At 45.7% G+C, this 19,929-nt stretch overlaps 1 protein-coding gene across 6 annotated transcripts in view; it reads left to right on the top strand.

Moving 5' to 3' along the window:
* SYNE2 (spectrin repeat containing nuclear envelope protein 2) overlaps nucleotides 1–19,929 on the top strand; it is a 287,230-nt gene that overhangs the window by 26,930 nt on the left and 240,371 nt on the right. For all 6 annotated transcript variants that reach the window (XM_059723316.1, XM_059723319.1, XM_059723320.1 and 3 more), the window contains exon 2: nucleotides 6,787–6,915. In XM_059723316.1, coding sequence (XP_059579299.1) covers nucleotides 6,837–6,915 — 79 coding nt within the window. In that variant the 5' untranslated portion in view covers nucleotides 6,787–6,836. The remainder of the gene's footprint in view (nucleotides 1–6,786; nucleotides 6,916–19,929) is intronic.

Genomic DNA, 19,929 nt, shown 5'->3' with positions numbered 1-19,929 from the left:
GCCATCTTTGCTAATGAAACCTCTCTATTTGTTTTGGATTCTTTCTTTCTTCTGATTCAGGAATTTATTCATAAAGACAATTATTAAAGAAAGCACTTTCTGGAGGCCCAATGGGGAAATGGGTCTTAATCAATTTTACTTCAATGATAAAATGTGATTTTTTTTTTTTATTTGAATGCAGGTGACAACACTACTACAAAGTCCTGGTATAGCTATATATAACTGTCAAGTGATTACATAATAAAAGGATCAACTTAAATGAAAAGTAAAAAAGAGGTACATTTTTATAAGAACGTGAAAAAAAATTTTAAGTAACCTTAATGACTGCTTCATATGGAGCAGACTATTTACAGGCTAGATGTGATACCTTTATTCATACTGGGTAGTGCATTACTATGAGTGAAACCCTGGTGAAGTCAAAGTGACTGGAAGAATGGTGCTACTCAGTGGGCACGTCTACACAAGACGCTTTATTGTGCTTTAGACTAATGTACGGTAAAGCATCGCTGTCTACACATGTGTAGGACTTACTGTGTAGTAAATTAGGCTAATGGATGGCTTGCTAGTATCAGGAAATATAGGTACTAAATTAATGATGCATTAGCTACTGTACAGTAGTGCATGTGTATTTGCTGACCGGAAACAATTTGCTCCCCGTCAGCGTAGGCAGCAGTGGGTGGGGAGCTGTCCACGGCTCTGGTGTAGAACATGGGATTGCAGCCTGGCTCAGCAGTGCTGGCTTGGGGCGATGTCCTGTGGCCAAGCAACAGCAATGCCCCGAGCTCTTCCCTTACTTTGCTTGCTGAGGGGACAGGGGAGCTCTCTGTCCTGGGTCCCAGTGCTGCCCCAGTTGACTCTACTCCTGCCTGGGGAAACTGAGCAGTGCCGGAACTTGGGAGAGCTATGGAGGGTGGGGGGTAAGCAGTAGGGCTGTGCGAAGCTTTGAGTGCTGATTCTATTTGGAGGAGTTTTGGCCCAATTCGGCAGCCATATCTCCAAATCTGAATTGGAAGACCAGTAAAAAGGTCTGAATCACTTTGAAGCCTTTGAATTGATTCAGAAAAGATTCAGAGGAAGATTCAGAGCGAGGGCAGTCCCTACTCACTGCCCCAGGTAGCTGAACCCAGGCTCTGTGCTGGTAAGTAGGGGGCAGGAGCTGGAGGAGGGGGGAGGGGACCATGGGGGGCCCCAGCCAGCCCCCATCCCCTGCCTGCTCCCCCAGCTCCCCTGAGTGCCTCCCGACTGCCGCCCACTCTTCCAGCCCTGTCAATGGCTACCCTGCTCGGCCCCAGCATCCTGGCACTTAAAAAAAAAAAAAAGAAAAGCCCCACACTCACCAGGTCCTGCAGCAGTCATTGGGATTTCTGGGGGCTTGTGGCAGGGTCCCCCCATGCAGCCTGGGGCAGTGGGGGGCCGTGGGTATTGCCTCCCCACCTGGCAGCAACTGGTGAGTGCGGGGCTTTTTTTTTTTTTTTTTTTAAAGAGGTGGTTGCTGGGGCCAGGCAGGGACAGGTAGCAGGGGATGAGACCTGTTTGATTCGGAGATTTGTCCAGTTCAGCAGCAACCGATTCTCCGAATCAGATTTGGCTGTATTGATTCAAGGCAATGATTCGAAGCAAAGCGGCAGAATCTGAATCTGAAGTGAAAACTAGCCACTTTGCACAGGCCAAGCAGTTCCATGACCAGGAGGCAATGTGGGGAGGAGGGGTAAGCAGCACTGGGACTTGTGGGATGCACTGCGCAGGCAGTGGCAGGGCTGAGAGGATGGGGAAGATCTCTGCCCCCAGCCTGGTACTTCTGGGATCAAGAGCTCCTCCATCCCCTCAGCAAGCAAAGCGAGGAGAGAGCTCAGGATGGTGTTGCTGCTGCTTGGCCACAGGGCATTGCCCCAAGCCAGTGCTGCCAAACCAGGCTGTGATCCTGAGTTCCACACAGCTGGGAGCTGTCCTCCCTCTGAGACAACTCCTTTCTGCTCCCTGAATCCCAGGCCACTAATCACTCTGTTCCTCCTGCCAGTCCCAGGCTGGCACCAGTAGTAACCTGGAGCTCTGTCTGGCTGCTGCAGAGGGAGAGCAGGGCAAGGCAGCAGGAGCAGCCCTGGACTGGACTGCTCCTGTTGGGAGCAAATTTGCTCCCAGTGCAGGCACACGTGTAGATGTGTTCCTGGATGCAGTTACTGCACCTTATTTTAATACGTGTTAACCTTAAGGCTCATTAATTGCATGTGTAGACACACCCAGTATGAATACAGAGGGCACAGTCTAGCCCTGGAGGTAAGTGCTGTAGTTAGTTTTCATTTAGGGAATGTAGTAACGAATCCAAGTGCAGCATGGATTCTATGTGACACTATTAAACATTAACTGATTGTGTTCTGTAGTAGTACCTAGAGACACCAGCCAAGATCAGGGTCCCATATCAATGAGCATATAGTTGAATAGTTGGAGATAGTCTTGAGCCTGATGGGCTTTCATCCCAGAGAGGTAAGAGTCAGGAGGTGTGTTGGAGACGTAAAAGGACTTGATCTAGATGACACAGTAGAGCTGGAGTAGAATACAGGCTATGCATCCACCCCCCAGTGTTCTGCCTGTTGCCCCCTGCTTCATCTTTACAGTGAACAATTGAATTTGATTTTTTTTGTTATTTAAATAAATTTGAAAAACAACCATTCTAGAGTTTTGGAGGCAAATCCAGACTTGCATATTCAAAAGCTCAGTTCCAGTTGACTTCAATTGTCACATGAATCATCAGAGCAGGCCTTCAGATCTCAAAAAAAAAAAAAAAAAGAAGAGAGCCAGGAACATATTGGTATTGAACTGAACATTTATTTTCACTGCTTGAGGATTTCAAAGCAGTTTATTTTTTCCATGTTTGCAGTTGGCCTTCCAAGAAAACTGAAATGTGGGGGCAGACTTTCTTTTTTAACTGAATATTTGTTTAAGATTAAATTCAAGGAAAGACAGACTGATTTTTTCAGTGTCTTAAATATTTACCTTTTGTTTTGAACCTTTGATGAAACTGGAGGAATACAGAATATTTTTAGTACAATGATCAGGGTTTTAGGCATACAATCATAATTATTAAGATTGCTAACTGCCTATATTTGCAGTTATCCTGTATTTTCTATTCTAAGACCCTGCGTACAGTTGCTTATAACTTTGCTAACTTTCATGCTGGGTTTCTGTTTTTTATCTGGAAAAATTGAGGCAAAGGGATTCATATGTTTTTGAGAATGAGAGTAGGGAAAACTAATTTGTTATTCAGTCTGAAGAAGATTCTGGTGACCTTATCTTGAAAAGCTCAAGTACATTCGTGCTTTGAAACAAGGACATAACATTTTGCCAGCAAATACCCTTTGGATCAGGGATGTTTCTTTTACCATACCCATGAAAAATCGACCCAGTTTGGCTACCTTGTGAAAAATCTGTTTGCGTATGCTCAGTAGAAACTTGCTTGAGTTTAGGGTGCAAAATCCATGAAGGTGCAGGCACTGCTATGGGATGAATCAGGACTGTGTAGTGAAAGAGGCTCTCATCTTTAGACCCCATTTCCTTTGTAGCAGGAGTAGAAAGTGTGCAGTGAACAGAGCAGGAGATTTCAGAAACACAGCATGCTCTCGAGTTTAAGGCAGTTGAAAGTCATCCCAGAAAACAGGGATTGTATTCCTGCCTCGGACGCAGATGGTGTATCTGGACTGCATCTCCTGCAGGTCCCAGCAGGCACAACTTGCCCACCTACTCACAGACTCCCAACACAGAAATACCCTGGTGACGCTGCACAGGGGATGTCTTGCTTGAGAGCAGCTACTAGGGTGAACCCTAGAATGGCTTCACTGCAAGCGAGTGTGGGAATTGGTGGGTGGAGTATATACAGGGATGTCCCTGCCAGACCTTGATGTAGATATACCCAGGACTCCTCTGTGCTGTTAATCCAGTTACTTAAACTGAACTTTTTGTAGGTGGTCATTAATTGTGCAATCTTCTTTTTCTTAGTGCTTGACTTGGCTCCATTAGTCTGGTATAGGCAGAGATGACTGGAAGAGAAATCCAGGGTCACTGAATCCTGCATGCTATTATTGTAAGCTATCACAGCACAACATTGTTTTTTGATAGAGCTTCAATCTGAAAACTAGTCAGGTTTTTTGCTCTCACTATTCCTATAAGGAGGCAGTTCCAGAACCTCATTTTCCTGACAGCTAGAAGCCTTCTTCCAGCCTAAACGTATTAATTTCTAGTTTATACACACTTGTTCTTATGCCAACACTGTACTTTAGCTTATGAGGTATTTTTCCCTCCATGACATTTACCCAGTGAGGCAGTGGAATAGATGGCTTAGGGAAGTTGTGGACTTTCCGTCATTGGAAGTGTTCAAGAAGAGGTTAGATAAGTAATGGTCAGGAATGATCTAGGTGTAGCTAAGCTATGGGTATTTCCCATGCTTCTGGGCATTGCTCCTGTTTCAACACGTCTGTGGATTTTTTTCACCTTCTTTAGAAGCATTGGGTATTGGCTGCAGCCAACACTGGTGATTTTGAGTGTGGTGTGCCATTTCTTCTTCTTGTACTAAAACCCAGATGCTCCTGGCTAGAGGGTGTCTGACTGTCACATTTGGGATCAGGAAGGACTTTTACCCCATGGTCAGATTGGTCCAGGGTGTGAAGGTTTTTGCCATCCTCTGGAGCAAGCAGGGTTCATGGCCCTCTTTGAATATCTCAAGTGTATTTTAACAGTCCTTGCAGGAGCAGGACATTGGCCATGGTTGTGGCAGGTTAGGGTGCTATGCTTTGCAGTTGTGTGACACAGTTTTGTGGCAGGGTTGCCCTTGTCATTTTAGTAATAGATTAGACAAGGATTTTCTTGGGATGGTTTGCATAGGGATGATCCTGCCTTGGGCAGGAGGTTGGACTAGATGATCTCTGGAGGTCCCTTCCAGCTCTACTTTTCTATGATTTTTAAATGGATTTAAAGAAGGTAGTTGTATCTTCTCTAAGCCTTTGTGTTGTTAAGCTGTGCAAACCAAGCTCTATTAGTCTATTCATGTCTGGTAGACTCCCTGTTCCACTCATAATCCTAGCAGTCCTTCTCTGCATTTGTTTTAGTTTGTACCTATTTTTCTTTAACAGACGTGACTAGAACTGCACATGCAATTCCAGATGATTTGCTGAAGTGCTGAGCACTTACAGCTGTAGCTGAATTCAGCGAGAGCTGTGTTTTGAACATACAGAGTGCTCTTTAAGGATAAGCATGCTGGAAAATCACATCCGAGCTGTTTCAGGGCATAGACATATGAACAACCAGTGGCAGGGTAAAAAGGGGCCTGGCTTTATTGTGCATCAGCTAATCGGTGGTAATTGCAATCAGCCTAGCTTCTACTTACCGTAGAACAAGAGCACGGAGCAAGACAGTAGTCAGGGGGCAGTGGATGCATGTTAAAGCTATGTCCCCTTTGACACCATGGTGAATTGTTCATATATCTATATCCTGCAACTGGGCACCCAAAATTTGTAAATACATTTGATTTTGATCTGTCTGTACTGCTCTTTCCTGTCAGTGAAATAGGGACAATATCCCTCATCTCCTAAGGATGAAGTGAATATAAATTCATTACTGTTTGAGAAGCATTCGGATACTGTAGGGATGAACCTTTAAGGAAACTTTAATAACTCTATCTCCAGAGCAGGGCTTAACTACTATACCAGGGATAAAGTGTGGGCCACCCACTGAACCATAAGGACAAAACAGCATATCAAAGAGCTGCTCAGTTAATGAGCACCGCTGATTTGGTGTACTGAAGGAGATGGGCATTCTGTGAAAAAATAGCATGTGCTCACATAAACGAGGACTGAGTCGAAATGCAAGTGCCCAAGGGGACCAAATTAACCTTACATGGGCACTTCTATATCTCACTTTTCCAAACTTTTGAGCTTACGACCATACTCATGTTCTTCCTTTGCTTTGTGATGCAAGTGTACTGTTATTTGTATTATAAAGTCTATTTAAGGTCAGGCCTGTTCAGCTTTGTTTTGAACTTTTTGATAAAAAAATTGTTAGTCTGTATTTAAGAAAGTCCAGTTTTCCCCTTAGTGACAAATTTGAACAATACAGCTACTGTGGTTGCTTATGTAATACTGTATTTTCTAAAAGGATACTTCATATCATTCTCTCAGACTACATTAGATGAAGGAGGTGTCCAGAAAAGAGTTGGAAAATAAAACTCCTTTGTGCAAAAGTGTCTTTGGGGGAGATAAAGGGTAGCTAAGATACAGATGAAAACAGCAAGAATGATTGTTCGGTTGTGTCAACCATCACCTTTTTGTTACACTTTAATTTCTAATCTTTGCAGGCTCAGCTTCTATTGTTTCCAGGCTGTTATAACAATTACTGAGCAGGAAAAGAAGTCTGTAATGTTACAAAGATTTAAAGAAAACCTTTTGGGATAGTTGGTAACATTTACAGAAGGTACCACGAGCCTTTGTCAACCTGACTTCCTTAAAAAAGAAAGCTACAGTGTTTGACTCTTTCTAATTGCAAGGCTTTCCTTTTCACAACAAGGCACATTTGAATTCATGATTTGAGCTTTGGACTTCAGCCAGCCGTTAGAAATAGCACGAACGGAGCCAAAGGACAATAACTTTATAATTCAAAAAGAAGGCGTAGTCACTTCAGCTAAGCTAAGGAAACACCTTAGCTGAATAAAAGCAAGTCTCCTGTCAGACAACGCGGTTTGAATTCCAGTTTTTAACAGAAACATCAGGGTTCTGATTTTCTAACTTTTTTTTTCCATTTCAGTTTGGCAGTTGAAGTACTGTGGGAATGAGACCATATTCCTCAATTTGAACATGGCATCTAATAAGCCCCCGCCAGCTGCTGAGGACCAGTCTTCCACAGAGATAGACGACCGTCACATTTCACTGCAAGGTAAGAAGCCATGCAAGTTTCACAAAATATCGGATGTCGGTTCTGGCAGATGCGCGTGGTTGTGTAGATGATGAATGAAAGTCTGTGAAACCCACTGAAGCACAACACTTAAAGATAGTATCGATTAGAGTCTGTTCAGCCAACTTATTTTTCTGCTGCACGCAGACTTCTGTAACTGCCTCACAAGAGGCTGTTCAGCTGTAAGATGAAACGCACAGTACTCTCTGAGCATTTCTCCCTCCCACCGTATTTACAGAGTCTTTGCCTTTTTTGGTACAGCTTTGCTCACTGTTTCTTATGCTTTCCTTTGTGGAATACATGTTGCTGTAAACTATGGTTATGGGAACTACTAGTGTGAAAAAGAGTTATGCAATTCCAATAGTTTCCCATGTTTCTCAGTTTGTCTGCTGTGCACTTGCTGTCATTAGAATGCATGAAGTTGTCTTTGCTTTAGCTCGTAGCTTTATTGTATTTAAAAAAAAAATCTCATTACTTGTCTCCATCCATCTGTGGAAATGGCTGTTAGGGACTGAATGAGTAGAAAAATCGTTGTGTTTTCCATATAAAGGATAGATTTTTCTACCTGCACTTGCATTAAATAGCATTTTACTGAACAAGTAATCTCACTGGTTTCAGCGTGGTTAATTGAGCAGTAAAGAGCTAGGCAATGTGAGTTTAGGGGGTGGAAATGAGCTCTAGAAAGAATCTTTCTGGAAGTTCCTGAACCATAGGTTGGATTATGCTTTTTTTTTCTGGGATTGCTTTTTTATCTTTTCCTTCGGTGTCTAGTCAGTCCTACAGTCTTTCTGCTTTCAAAAACTGATGTTGGCTTCACCAGCAACTATTCACAAGGGCTGCAGGGGCAGGTCTACTACAAAGTTGATTGTTTAGTATGCTCAGAGCTGGGCTGTTGTAGGGTAGGCAGATGGCATCATGTCCCTGAAAAGCTATTTCCCTTTAGTTCCTTTACAGTGGAGTTGAAGTCTGGCTTACTTCTGGGGAAATATATTATAAGCGGATAAAAATGTGCAAGAGGGAAATTCTGCAAAGTGTTTTCTGATCCATAGCTGCACAAATATTGTTACTCAACCTAAAGTTTTGATGTATTGGCATTGACTGTGATCTAAGGCCAAATTTATTTCTATATGGGATCTTTCCCTTTGTCCACATGGCTTCATTAAGTCATTCTCTTCATTCACAAGGGGAAGCAACATACTTCCAGAAGTCAGAGGTTACTGTGAAGGTTGCTTGAGGTGAACTCCTGTTTTGCCATTAGATACACATTTGCATTTCCTATCACATTCAATGCACGTGGATATCTAAGACGATAACTTTTCCTTGAATAAAGGCTCACATGGGTTTTTAGTCATGATATAGAATCTATAAGAATGAGCTTAGTTTTACGGCAGGAGATACAATGCTGCAAAGGTATATATTTGTGTTTTGCTTTGAAATATGAGTGTTTTTTTAATAAAGTAGAATTGTTTGTATGTATTTACCATAGTTTTGAAGAAGTGTAGTATTCAGTCTTCAGTAGGCTTGAGACTGTCCCATTTATTAATTTTAAAGGGTTCTGATAAAATAATTTTATAAGTGGCATAAAAGTAATCAATTTAGTGGTTAAAAAATGAGGTATATATTCATCAACACACATAGAATTGAGACCCCATTAGAACCTTTGCAGGCTTTACAATTGGAAATGTAACCATATAGAAATGCTAAAGACCTACTTACAACAGACAGAAACTACCAGACTTATGTTAGTAGATCTTTGGTAAAACAGGGCAAATGGATATAGTAGGATAAGTCAAAGATAAAAGATTTTTGAAAAATTTTGGAAAACATTTCAAAATTTTGAAAGTTCATAGAGGTAACCATTTCAGACTGGCTAGAGATTGTGGGTGCTTTGGTTTTGAGGGCTAACTTGAGATACCTTAGAGATTCCTCATTTGGAAAGTAAGGGCTAAATCCATTTTCATTTTTCATTTCATTTTTCACACCAAAATGGATTTAGCCCACATAACTGCAGCTTTTGGCCATGTGACAAAATAGGGTTGTTTTATGCATGTACCTGCTTGAAGAAGGAAGGCAGGCAGCTTACCAGTTTGCCCAGCAGCCTAGTGGTTAGGGCAGTTGCCTAGGGGCAGGAGAGTTTAGGACCCCCTACCTCTGTACTGACTGTATCTTCTGCTTCCTAGCACAGTACCCTAACCACCAGTCTGTAAGCATTGCTCAGTCTACTTCCCAGCTCTCTAGAAGCTGGCATTCATAGTTAATACAAATATCAGCTGTATTCATAGTGAATGTAAATATTATATAAGGATATTTAATAGTTGCTGAATACAATGAATGAACAGCACTGGGGAAGTCTCTACCTCACTGAGGGAAGTAGAGATTAGAGCCTAAAGCCCCCTCCCTTTCATGGCAGCATCCAGGTCACATGGGCGCTCATTATTTGCTTTCTCCTGGCTCCGCGTATTTTACTTCTCAGCTGCCCAATGGATCAGCTTCAAGAGGAGGGCTGGAGAAGGCTCCAAGTAATGCCTATGGGCTGGAGGTTTCAGCACTTTGCGAAGAAGCAGGAGATGCATGTTCACACCCCCTCTCTGACTGAGGAGGTTCAGAGTCCCTCCAGCTGATGGGACTCAGAATCTGGATATCCTGCTGTCTGGTCAAGTGCCTGAAGTACCAGACTATTTGGCTGAAAGGTGGGAGGGTCTTCCTTTTCTAGCACCTAATACCTGGCAAGTGAGAGTCTCCACTCATTCGGTCAAGGGTTATTTCCTTGTTCTTTGTTTGTACAGCGGTGTGCCAGGAAAGTGGGCATGGCTGTGGTATCAAAAAGTAGTAGTAATCAGCTGCTTTAAACCAGAGTAACTCTTCGCAGTGATAGATGCCATGTGTTCTGATGACAACCCGGTGATGCACCACGCGCAGTTACAGAAAGATCATGAAATTCTGCAAGTGGCATGTTGTCACTGTGGCAGAATGCCACCTCTGTGTCTCCCTAAAAACTCTGCTATGTGACAATTTGGTTAACATGGTCTCTGCAAAGGGCAGATATCCCATGGGCTCTTTAGGTAACCCTGGGTTGTAACTTGAGCTGGATACATTCCTGGGGGAGGGGAGGGAAACCCGCTCCCTCTGCCTACGTGACTGGCATCACATACCTGGGTGAGGGGCTTATGCTCCCTATTGTTCTAACCAACCGGATTGGGAGGGGGCTAGAGACCCTGCCAGTCTACCCGGCAACCAGTGATGCATTTCAAAGTGGTTGGCTGGCAGCCAACAGGTGCTGGCCTCCATTGGACCAGGTAAATGAGGTCATACGGTCTATATATAAAGTTAAGGACTGCCCAGGAGGAGGGGCAGTAGCCATGATGAAAACTTAGAGAGAAGCTGGACCATCTGAAACTTGCTGACTCTGGAAACTCATGATCAGTGATCTGCCTGCCTACAGACGGACTCTTCACCTGCCTCTGGATGATACTCATGAGTAGGCTACCTGGGATCTAACTAGATATATAGCTTGCAGTAACTCAGATGCGTGATCAAAGGCTACCCAGCCTTGCCAGTTTGCTTTATGGGATTTCTGTAATATTGCTCAACCCTGTACCCTATTCCAACCCTACTCCTTGTAACCAGTAAAGTTCTCCTTTGTACCTAGTGTGGGAGACTTACTGGGAGTGGGTATAGATTATGCCTTGGGGTCCCCTTGGTTCGGCTGACTATGGGAGACCACTATTTGTGCTTCAGACTGAGGGAAGCACCCCAAATTTTTGGAGTGGATTGAGTACCCTCAAGGACTACTAGGCCTGTGTTTTCCTGGTGGCACAGTGCCAGGATCAGTCCAGACCCTGGGTGATGGCAGCGTTACCCCCAGGCTAGTGGCTGTGCTCCACAAAGGGGGTCGGCCAGATGTGAGGTGCCCCCAGGCAGGCACTCGGAGCCTGGAAGGTGGTCGGGCGCAGTGAGGCGGGTGGCTCAGTGCAGGAGCACCCCCTACTGGCCTGCCACAGTCACACTGCACCGCAATGAGCTATTAATTTAACAAGGGGTTTAATAATAGCCAGTGACATTTACTGTAGTATCCTGCATTTGGTGTTTTACCTACTAGACTTTTTTTTAGAAAAGGAAAATTATTCAAGGTTCAACACATTTTGCTGTGTTCTCTCACAGTAAAAGGATCTGGATAGAAACATAACTTAATTCATAATGATTTACTTCATGTTGTTCAATACATTAAAAAACGTGAAAGTGTTGAGTCAGATTCTAGTACAACATAATAGGTGAAGACAGCGGGGAGAGAGCATTGGTGACTTCACATTGCATGTTACCAACACCAAGCATTAAAAAAAGATGAATGGATCACCCCCCTCCCCCAAGCCCCGAGGTTAAAAAAAACCAAACCCAAAACAAAAAATTAGGCTTCTGGTTGTTGAGAGTAACATATGTTCAAGGTTTTTTCCACAACCACCAGGTGTTAGGATTATTTTTAACAAAAGCTTGCTATGGAATCACGTGACTCCAGGAGCTGAGGCCTAAAGGGAAGCACTAAATGTTGTGAGACTCCCAGTTACACTTGTTACACAATGTTGGCAGTGCTGTTACACAGCCTTCGCCCTTCTAGTATTCTGTGTTGCTCCCAGGCATGATGCAGAGTAATTTGAAGGTGTTGCAGAGCCGGCTGTTCTGTGCAGTAGTTCTGCCCAGGCTCCTAAAGGGGTTGCAGTGGGGTCAGGAACTAGACCTGTTACATTGCTGAGGTGAAAGTTCATAATACTCTTGTTCCTATGACAACTGTTTAATCAGGGCAATGGCTGATCCTGACTGGGCAGGCTCCCTGCATATGGGAGATCATACCTAATGCATGAGGCCATAGTTACAAGGGTATTGCCCAAATCAGTCATGCTCGGACAATGGGGCTTGGCCTTTTGTGCAGTAAAAACTGTTTTATTTATTTCCAGTTTTGAAAATGAGAGACTACAGGTGGCTTTCTGAGATTTTCTGTTCCTTTTCCATATTGACCCTCAGCACCTCTGCAAAGTCTAGGTGGACATTTCCTTGCAGTGCTTCTGGCTGCCAGGTCCCACTGAGGAGCCTGTTCCTCTGTTCCCTGGGGCCCTCCTCACTTGTGCAAAGCCACAGAATGAGGAGGTAACTTCTGATTGTCCCAGTTGGCAGGGAGGCAAGAAGGATGTGCTTTCCCTCTGCTACAGTGCCTCTTGAATCCTTGTTCCCTTGGAGAGGCTCAGAGGTTAGCTCCCATTTGGGTCGCTCCTTTGCCATCTGGGTAGGCATGGATTGTATCAAGGATCGGGCTCCTGGGGGTAGCCACCTGGTGGCCGCACAACTCTTGCTCTGCTGTGGCTCTCTGGGTACCCTCTCCCTTTTCTTTTTCCTGCCATACCTTGTTATAATTAGTTGATGTGTAATAAAGGAGACTTCCCCTAGGTCCCAGATGGAGTCCTTGTCTGTCTTCCGGCCAGTGGGTCCCTTTTGGACCCCACTGGTCCCAGTCCTCCTCCTCGAGTGCTAAGTGGGCCCTCTTGGCTCATCCATGCCCCCAGGGCACCTGTTGCTTTAAGGGCTATTTGTGGCCTACCAGCCCCATAGTCATGCCCATGCCTTGCAGATGTTAACGGTTAATCACAGTCAGGTCTGGCCTTTTCAGGCCTCTCCACCCTTCTTGGGGTTTTGGCCCTTCCAGCCTCTGCCCCTTTCTTCTCACTGGTCCTTTAGCCTTGGCCCACTGTGCCAGACCTGGCTTCTGGGTTCTAGCCCCCTGGCTCTGGTGTGTGCCCATTTTGGGCACTGGGCTTCCTGGCCCTGTATGGCTTCCGCCCCTGCTAGCCTCTCTCTAGACTTCTGCTGCCCTTTGGCTTAAGCCTACCCTGTGTCCTGAACCCAAGTCCCTGGCAGGGCTCAAAACCCTGCTGTGGGCTGATTTCAATGCACCCTTCAGGTGCTCAACTGTGGACTCCTTGTCTCCCCTTGTAGCCACTCCTGAACCACCACTATAATCATAAATCAAAATAAAAGCCTGTGGGCTATATTCCTGTACTGGGCCCACACATAAACAACAACTCTCTACCTCTATCACAGAACTCTTCCCCCATGTCGAGTGATACTTCCCCACCATTTCTAAGCACCTTACTTGCAGTCCCAGAAAATCTCAGGTAGCAGGTCAGTCTCTGTCCTGCAGCCACCTTGCTGCAGGGCTCTTCTCCCAGCTGCCCGCAGGGCCAGCCCCTTGCCTGGTCTCAAACCTTGACTTTGTGTGCCTTCTGGTCAGGTCACTCTCGTCCACACACAGGGGTTTCCTATTAGGGCCTGATGACTAGCTTCCAGGGCAGCTCACAACTGCTACTCCTGCTGCCTTAGCTTCCCTGCTGTCCTATTGCAGGGCTAGTAGCCCAGCAAAGGCACTCCTAGTTTATGAGTCTCTGGCTACCTATTCCCTTGCAGCCAGCCTGTAACATGCAGTCTCCTCTCTCCTCCTCACTTGGCGATGTCCCTGCTACTTCCTCTGCCTTCAAGTAACAGAAGACTCTGGCTCCTTGTTACATAGATACAGAAGCCAACCTCTTCTCCTCACTGTGATACAGCTGGGGAAAAGGCCAACCACATCTTGGCCTGGTGCTCATTAATCACCGGTACAGACCAATATAATTTCTGTTGCATGGGAACGGGTGGCTGGATAAAATGACCCCTGATAGCAGCAGCTTGGGAGTTGTGTGTCTAAGCAGGTCTTGCACAATGAAGAAGCTAATGTGAACTGAGGGGGAGGGTGCATACACAAGGGTGTGTAGGTAGTAAGGGAAATGGTCAGGGGTGGCAGTATGTGAGGGTAGCCTCCTTTGCACCTGGGCTGCTGTGGCATATGGAACTGAATAGAAACTCTTGTAGTCACACAACGATAGAGAAGTAGAGCTGGAATGGACCCCCAGAGGTCATCTAATCCAGGCCCCTGCCAGAGGCAGGGTCATCCCTATCCAACCATCCCATACAAATCCACTGTCTAATTTCTTACCAAAACTACAGTCAACTCTGACGCAGTGCCAGATATAACACCTGAGCCTGCCAAAGGTAAAACAAGGGGACAATGGCAGTCAGTGTCCTGCTGCTGCAAAGGTGGTTAATATATGCCCAGGAGGTGCTAGGTAGAAGGCCACGGTTCCCACTAAAGGAAGGCAGAAACTCCTACAGTCCATACCAATATGACTGTGGGGTAAAATTCCTTCCTGAACCCAAATATGGTGATGGGACTGACCCTGAGCAGAGGGGCAAGACCCCCTAGCCAGGAACCTCTAGGTTTAAGTCCCCAGGGGGCCATTGGTGCACTGAAGTCAAAATACACGGCTGCAGCCAACACCCAGTGCCTCTGAGCTGGCTTGGTGATTGGCCACTGGCGGATTCCCTCCCATGGCTGGTTGGCCACTAGGGCTCCCCTCCCCCTGGTTGGTGATTGGCTGCTGGGGACTGCCCCCCCCCCATCCACAATCTGGTGCTCCCCCCAGACTGGGGAGGCACCAGTCACCCAATGCCTCTGAGGAAGGATTAAGGAAAAACCTGACACATGTAGCAGCAGCAGGGGAATTCCTTTGCAGCCCCATGTGGTATCAGCATAGTCTAGCAGCATACAAAACCCCCTCCTGAGCTTGGGGTGTAATTCTGTTTCCCTAAGGACATGCCCACTCCTTCTCCAGTGCTTCTTTTCCACTGTACTTTCCTGGCACCGTGGTCTGGAAGCATGGGGGTGGAAGGTGTGAGCTCTTGCTGAACAAGCCCATGCAGGAGGTGGAATTTACTTTCTGTGCACTGAGCCAATGTGAACATCCTCAACACTCAACAAAGCAGTTTCCCTTGTTAACCCAGGTAAGGGCCACATGTGACTTGGATGTGACTTGGTGCTCACATCTTTGACCATGAAATAGAGCACTGAGTTTTCTGATCACGGATTGCTTTAGCTTTTTCCTAGAACACAGAAAAGGGTTAAATATATGCAGGTTGAGTAGACAAGTTGAAATCCATTTGTGTATTTGTAAAGGTGACTGCAGATTTGCAAAAATAAGACCAGTACTGCATGTTTGATTAGATTGCAACATGGGATGTATCATAACATCAGTGTGACCCAAAATTTCCATCAAACAGGGAAAGGGTAAACAAGTGCAAGTGTTTTCCTTTCTCAGGCTTCAGAGTTTGTCATGGATTCACCCCAGAGCAAAGCTGCCTTCGGGGTTCACCATGTGGCCTGCATGGATATTCTCCTAAGTTAGATGTAGTCCTGTAGTGTTTAGTCTGTTTGTAGCTAAAGCAAAGCCAGGTTCCGTTCTGTCATTTTTGTATTTGTATGTATTATCGTATTTTTTATACATTTTGATATTTTGATATAAATGTAATTTTGGTCATGTCATGTTGTGTCATAGCCACATATAAATTTATAGCCTGAGTAGAAACAGCTGAGAAAAACAAGCTGGTAGGAGATCTTGTAGTAAACCCTAACAGCACCGGGCCTTGATCCCAGCAGAGGGGTCAGAGACATGGTCTGCTTTTTTAACCTGTTGAAGCTGGCTAGGGACTGTCTCCTTGGATTTAAGGTGCAGGATAGTAGCAAGTTATTGTTCTGATATTTTGCTTGGTCTGTTTATTTTTATCTCTGTGTCTCAACATAATTGATTTTGTATGTGTATCCTTGTTATTTATAATAAATGCTTTTTGTAACCTTTTTACAAACCACTTGATGTGGATGATGCTTGTTTCCAGGGTATCTGACCCTACAGGCTGGCCCATTCCATGGAAAGGGGGATCCATCTCACGAATGTACATTGATGTGATCACTGTAGCTGGCAAATGCCCCTCTGCTAAGGGCTGGCAAGGGCTGACCAAGGTGGGTAGGGCTGAGGAACCACAGGCCAAGAAGTTGGCCTCTGCTGCTCCTGAGCTGGGTCTTAGTGGTCAGGCAGCAGACAGCAAAGAGGACTTTGGGGGAGAAGAGCACCCCAGGTGTGGAAACACCCCAGGATTGTGTCTCAAGAGCACACCCAGGCTGCATCTGGGGTCTGGTGCATCACAGAAATAAATGAAAGTACACAGCCTTCCATCAGCTCATTAGCAGTAGAGACACACAGTCAGCGGCTCACTTTATTGACACAAATGTACCTTGCTGTTTGATGATACCCAAAAGGATGCTACTGTAAGAGGAAGAGAGAGCTAAAACTATTTCAGGTGTGGTTTAATGCTTTAATGTAATTTAAATCATTTAATGTAATTCAAATATATTTCATCATCCCTGCTGACAGTGTGTTTTCTATGTACTCGAAATCCCACAAATAAGTGGATAAAGGGTTATTTTCTGCATTTTATATTAGATTACACTCAGTCTCCAAAATTGCTGGCTGCTTAATTTAATCTTGTTTAATTGACCTGCATGAGTTAATTACCTCTCTGGCACACTTGTAGCCCAGAGGTTGCTCAAAACAAAAATGATTATATAGTAATTCTTTCTGATCTTACATTATCCCTCATTAATCCAGATTGATGTTTTATTATAAACAAGTTTTTAGCCAGAATGGGAAAGAGTCCCTTGTACAACAGTGCCCATTATCTACGGTTACCATATGTCCAGGTTTTCCCACACATGTCCTCTTTTTGGGTTCTCCCATCTCCATCCAGGAGGTTTTTTTAAATATCAACAGATCTGGGATTTTGCTCAGCATCAAAGTGTTTCCCGGCACTTCCCGGCTTGCCCTAGCAAGGAGCTGTTTGGGGCTGGAGGAATGGCGGGGAGGGTGATTGGAGGCAGGGGGCATCATGTTCATCTGCGCGCATATGCGCACATGGCCGGCGGGTCCTTTGGGAGCAGCGGGGAGCTGTGTGGCCGGGCCCGCAGCACCAGGGCCAGTGCCTGTGCTTGCAGGTGTGGGGGAGACACTGCAGGGCTGGGGGAGCAGAGGCCTGCAGGTCAGGGGTGAGGGGCATATGCAGCTCTGGGGAGCTGTGGCTTGGGAGTGAGACAGCGGGGGGACTGAAGACTGTGGATCAGGAGTGTGGGGCACAGGCAGTGCCAGGGGGCTGTGGCTTGGGTGTGAGGGGCAAGGGTAGGGAACAGGCATATCACTGCCCCCCCACAATAATATTACCTTTCCCCCTGACAGGTGTCCTCTTTTTTGAAATGGGAAATATGGTAACCCTACTATCTTTCAGGCATTGCTGTTACACATGGAAGCACTTCTGTAAAGGGAATTTCTGTGGAATTTCCATCCCATCTCCAACGTATCACAGAAGTCTATTTGCAGTACATTGCAGCAGTGTGGCCTGTAGCTTTTGATGTGTGGGAACTTAAGAGCCCTTTTAGTCCTTCTCATTTCTTGTTCACATATCATGTGTGTGTTTTGTGTCATTAAGAGCATTTGAGTGTTTTTTTCCCCCAACTTTCATGTTTATTTCCTTGGTAATGAAACAAGAGACTTTTCCCCCACTCAGGGGAATACATTCACAATTTTAGTAATCCTATAAAAATGTAACTTGCCTGAGAAGTTCCCAGTCCTAAACTTGGGAAATCAACAGTGAACATGAGTTAAAGAGCCCCTCACATCCAAAGGAAAGAGGAGCAGGATGCTGAGCTGTTGGTCACGGCGCTGCTCCCCTGCCCTGGGAATAACCCGAGAAGGAGAAAGGCAGCAGCAAGGGCATCACTTCTCACCACCCCACTGCTCCAGAAGAGTGTGTAGCCCGAGAGTCAGGAAAACACTATACAATTTCCTGCTCCACAAGAGATTGCAATAAAGGATATGCCCAAGATGAGAGAGGCAAAGTCCCTTCAGTATATTTGTAGCAGTGTGGGGTACCTAGGGGTGGCCGTATTACCCCTTCCCCCAAGTCCTTAACCGTGCCAGTCTTTCGCCCTACAAGCACCCTCCTTCTTGCCTACCACGTCTCATTGGTATGATAAATATAGGGAGGCTGCCCTTGAGCTTTAGTTTTGGACACAGTCAGGCTAGATCCTATTAACCCTGTTGTTTTCTACCCCCTTTTACATCCTGCTTCACTGTGGATGATTCCACAGTCTCTCAGCCTTATGGGCCATATGCGTGGCTCCAACCACCCCTTTACCACGCCCCAAGCCTCGCAGATGATACAGGCGTCTCATCTAGGCCTTGTATTAACTTGACTCCTTGCCCATGTCGGGCTCTCCGCAGCCCTATCTTTGCACCCTCTCTGGCACCGGGCTCTTCATAGCCCTGTCTCGAGTGCTGCACCCCCTCTTGGGCCAGGGTTTGTTCCCCCAAAATGCCATGCTCTCTCTGGCGCCGGGGTCCCCACGCTGTAGTGGGCCCCAATGAGGCCTCCTGCTTCCCCAACTAGCCTCACCCAAACCACTGGTTATCAGACAGCACACACTCAACCGCCCACCACCATAATCCCTGGGCTGTAACTTAAACGCAGAGCTCACATCATGCTCTGCCTCTTTAAAAGAAGCAAGCTCCCTTTCCAAGGCTGGGTGCCTAGCAGGCAAGGATACCTTATGGGGTCCTGGTGTCCCCTTTGTTTGAATAGTAGCATATCTGCCATCTACTACATCTCTGGGCTCTTTCTTCTCCTGCAGGCTCTTTTGCCTTCAACTGCTGGTAAAAGATTAGCTGCCTGGTCCCAGTCCTGAGGTTTATATGGTCCTAGGGCCCTGCCTCCCCCGGCCAGCTGACCAGGTGCAGGTGCAGCCAATTCCCTCATTAACGGGCTGTCCTGGCAACCTGCACCTGGGCTCTTATCTCTGCTCTAAGAGGAGCAGGTACTTTAATGTCCTGCTACAATATTCATTGTTTGCTTGCATGTTTTGGCCTCTACTTCAGGGCAGATTGTAGCAGTCTTACGTCAGTCAGGTGTAGCGTGACTCCCTGCAGATAGAAAGGAGCAGGCTTTGTGGTAGTGTTAGGTCTCACTTCATTTAGGTAGCTAAGAAGAAGCAGGGGTCCCCTTCTGTATGCCTGACACGGCAGTGACACAGGTGTGCCTGAAAGTGAGGGCTATGGCAAGGGAAAGCTTATTGCTGATAACTCCTTTTCTGGAGCAGTGGGGAGATAAGAAGGGAAGCTGATGCCTTGGCTCCTTTTCTCCTTCTCAGGTTATTCCCAGGGCAGTGGAGCAGTGTCGTGGCCCTTCTTAGAGGCTACCTTGCATCCTGATGCCCTTAATGTTCAGCCTGTTTGCTGGCAGCTGCTGCTTGCCCATTACAGCATGTACTGACGATTGTCTTAACAGTCTTGGTTGATTGCCAGTTACTATGTGCAGCAAACTATTTATTATTTTCCACAAATAAGTTATTCTGTAAAAACGGAGTTTCAAACTAAGAGAAAATTTGAACGCTTCCAGGTGCTCCCTTGCTACCAGCTGCACATTTGTTTCGGCAGCTCTCTTCTTCTAGCGTGGTGAGTTTTGGCATCAGCCCTGCCAGTAGCAAAGGAAGCACTTTATTAGTTTGTGGATGGTTTTATTTATTCTGGTTTTGAAAACTAGGGCAAGATAAATCCAAGGTCACTCGGAGCCCCATTAAAAAAGCTTAACAAAGAACCCATTCATCCTCCTAGAAATCAAAATCTTTTTCTAATTAACCACATGATACACGCAAGAATTAGAGCTTTGCTAAATCATTAAAGCCTCAGAGCAATGAAAGAGGGAGGGGAAAACACACTTTCCAAGAAAATAGAGAAAGAAACATCTGTCTCTGTTGTAGAAATATGTCTACAGCAGGAAGTGTTTTCCATAGCCTGTTTTCTGTACGTGGGAACTGATCTGAATGTCATCCTGTCACCCTGAGAGCCCCTGGCTATTTTTCTGCTACTGTTTATCGATTTATGCTGGTTTGTGGGGTTTTTCTGGGTCAGTGAAATAAACCAAACTGCTCTGCCTTTATGCAATCCCAGATGGCTACAGGAGGGAGCAAAACCTCCCCATACCCGCTTACACACAGTCCTTATGATATCTGGCCACAGTAGCAGTCTTGGTGCTCATGTG

This window comes from Alligator mississippiensis, chromosome 2, assembly GCF_030867095.1.
Source record: "Alligator mississippiensis isolate rAllMis1 chromosome 2, rAllMis1, whole genome shotgun sequence".
Classification (NCBI taxonomy): Eukaryota; Metazoa; Chordata; order Crocodylia; family Alligatoridae; genus Alligator; species Alligator mississippiensis.
The sequence above is the reverse complement of the archived record's forward strand: the minus strand, read 5'-3'. Positions and strand labels throughout refer to the sequence as shown.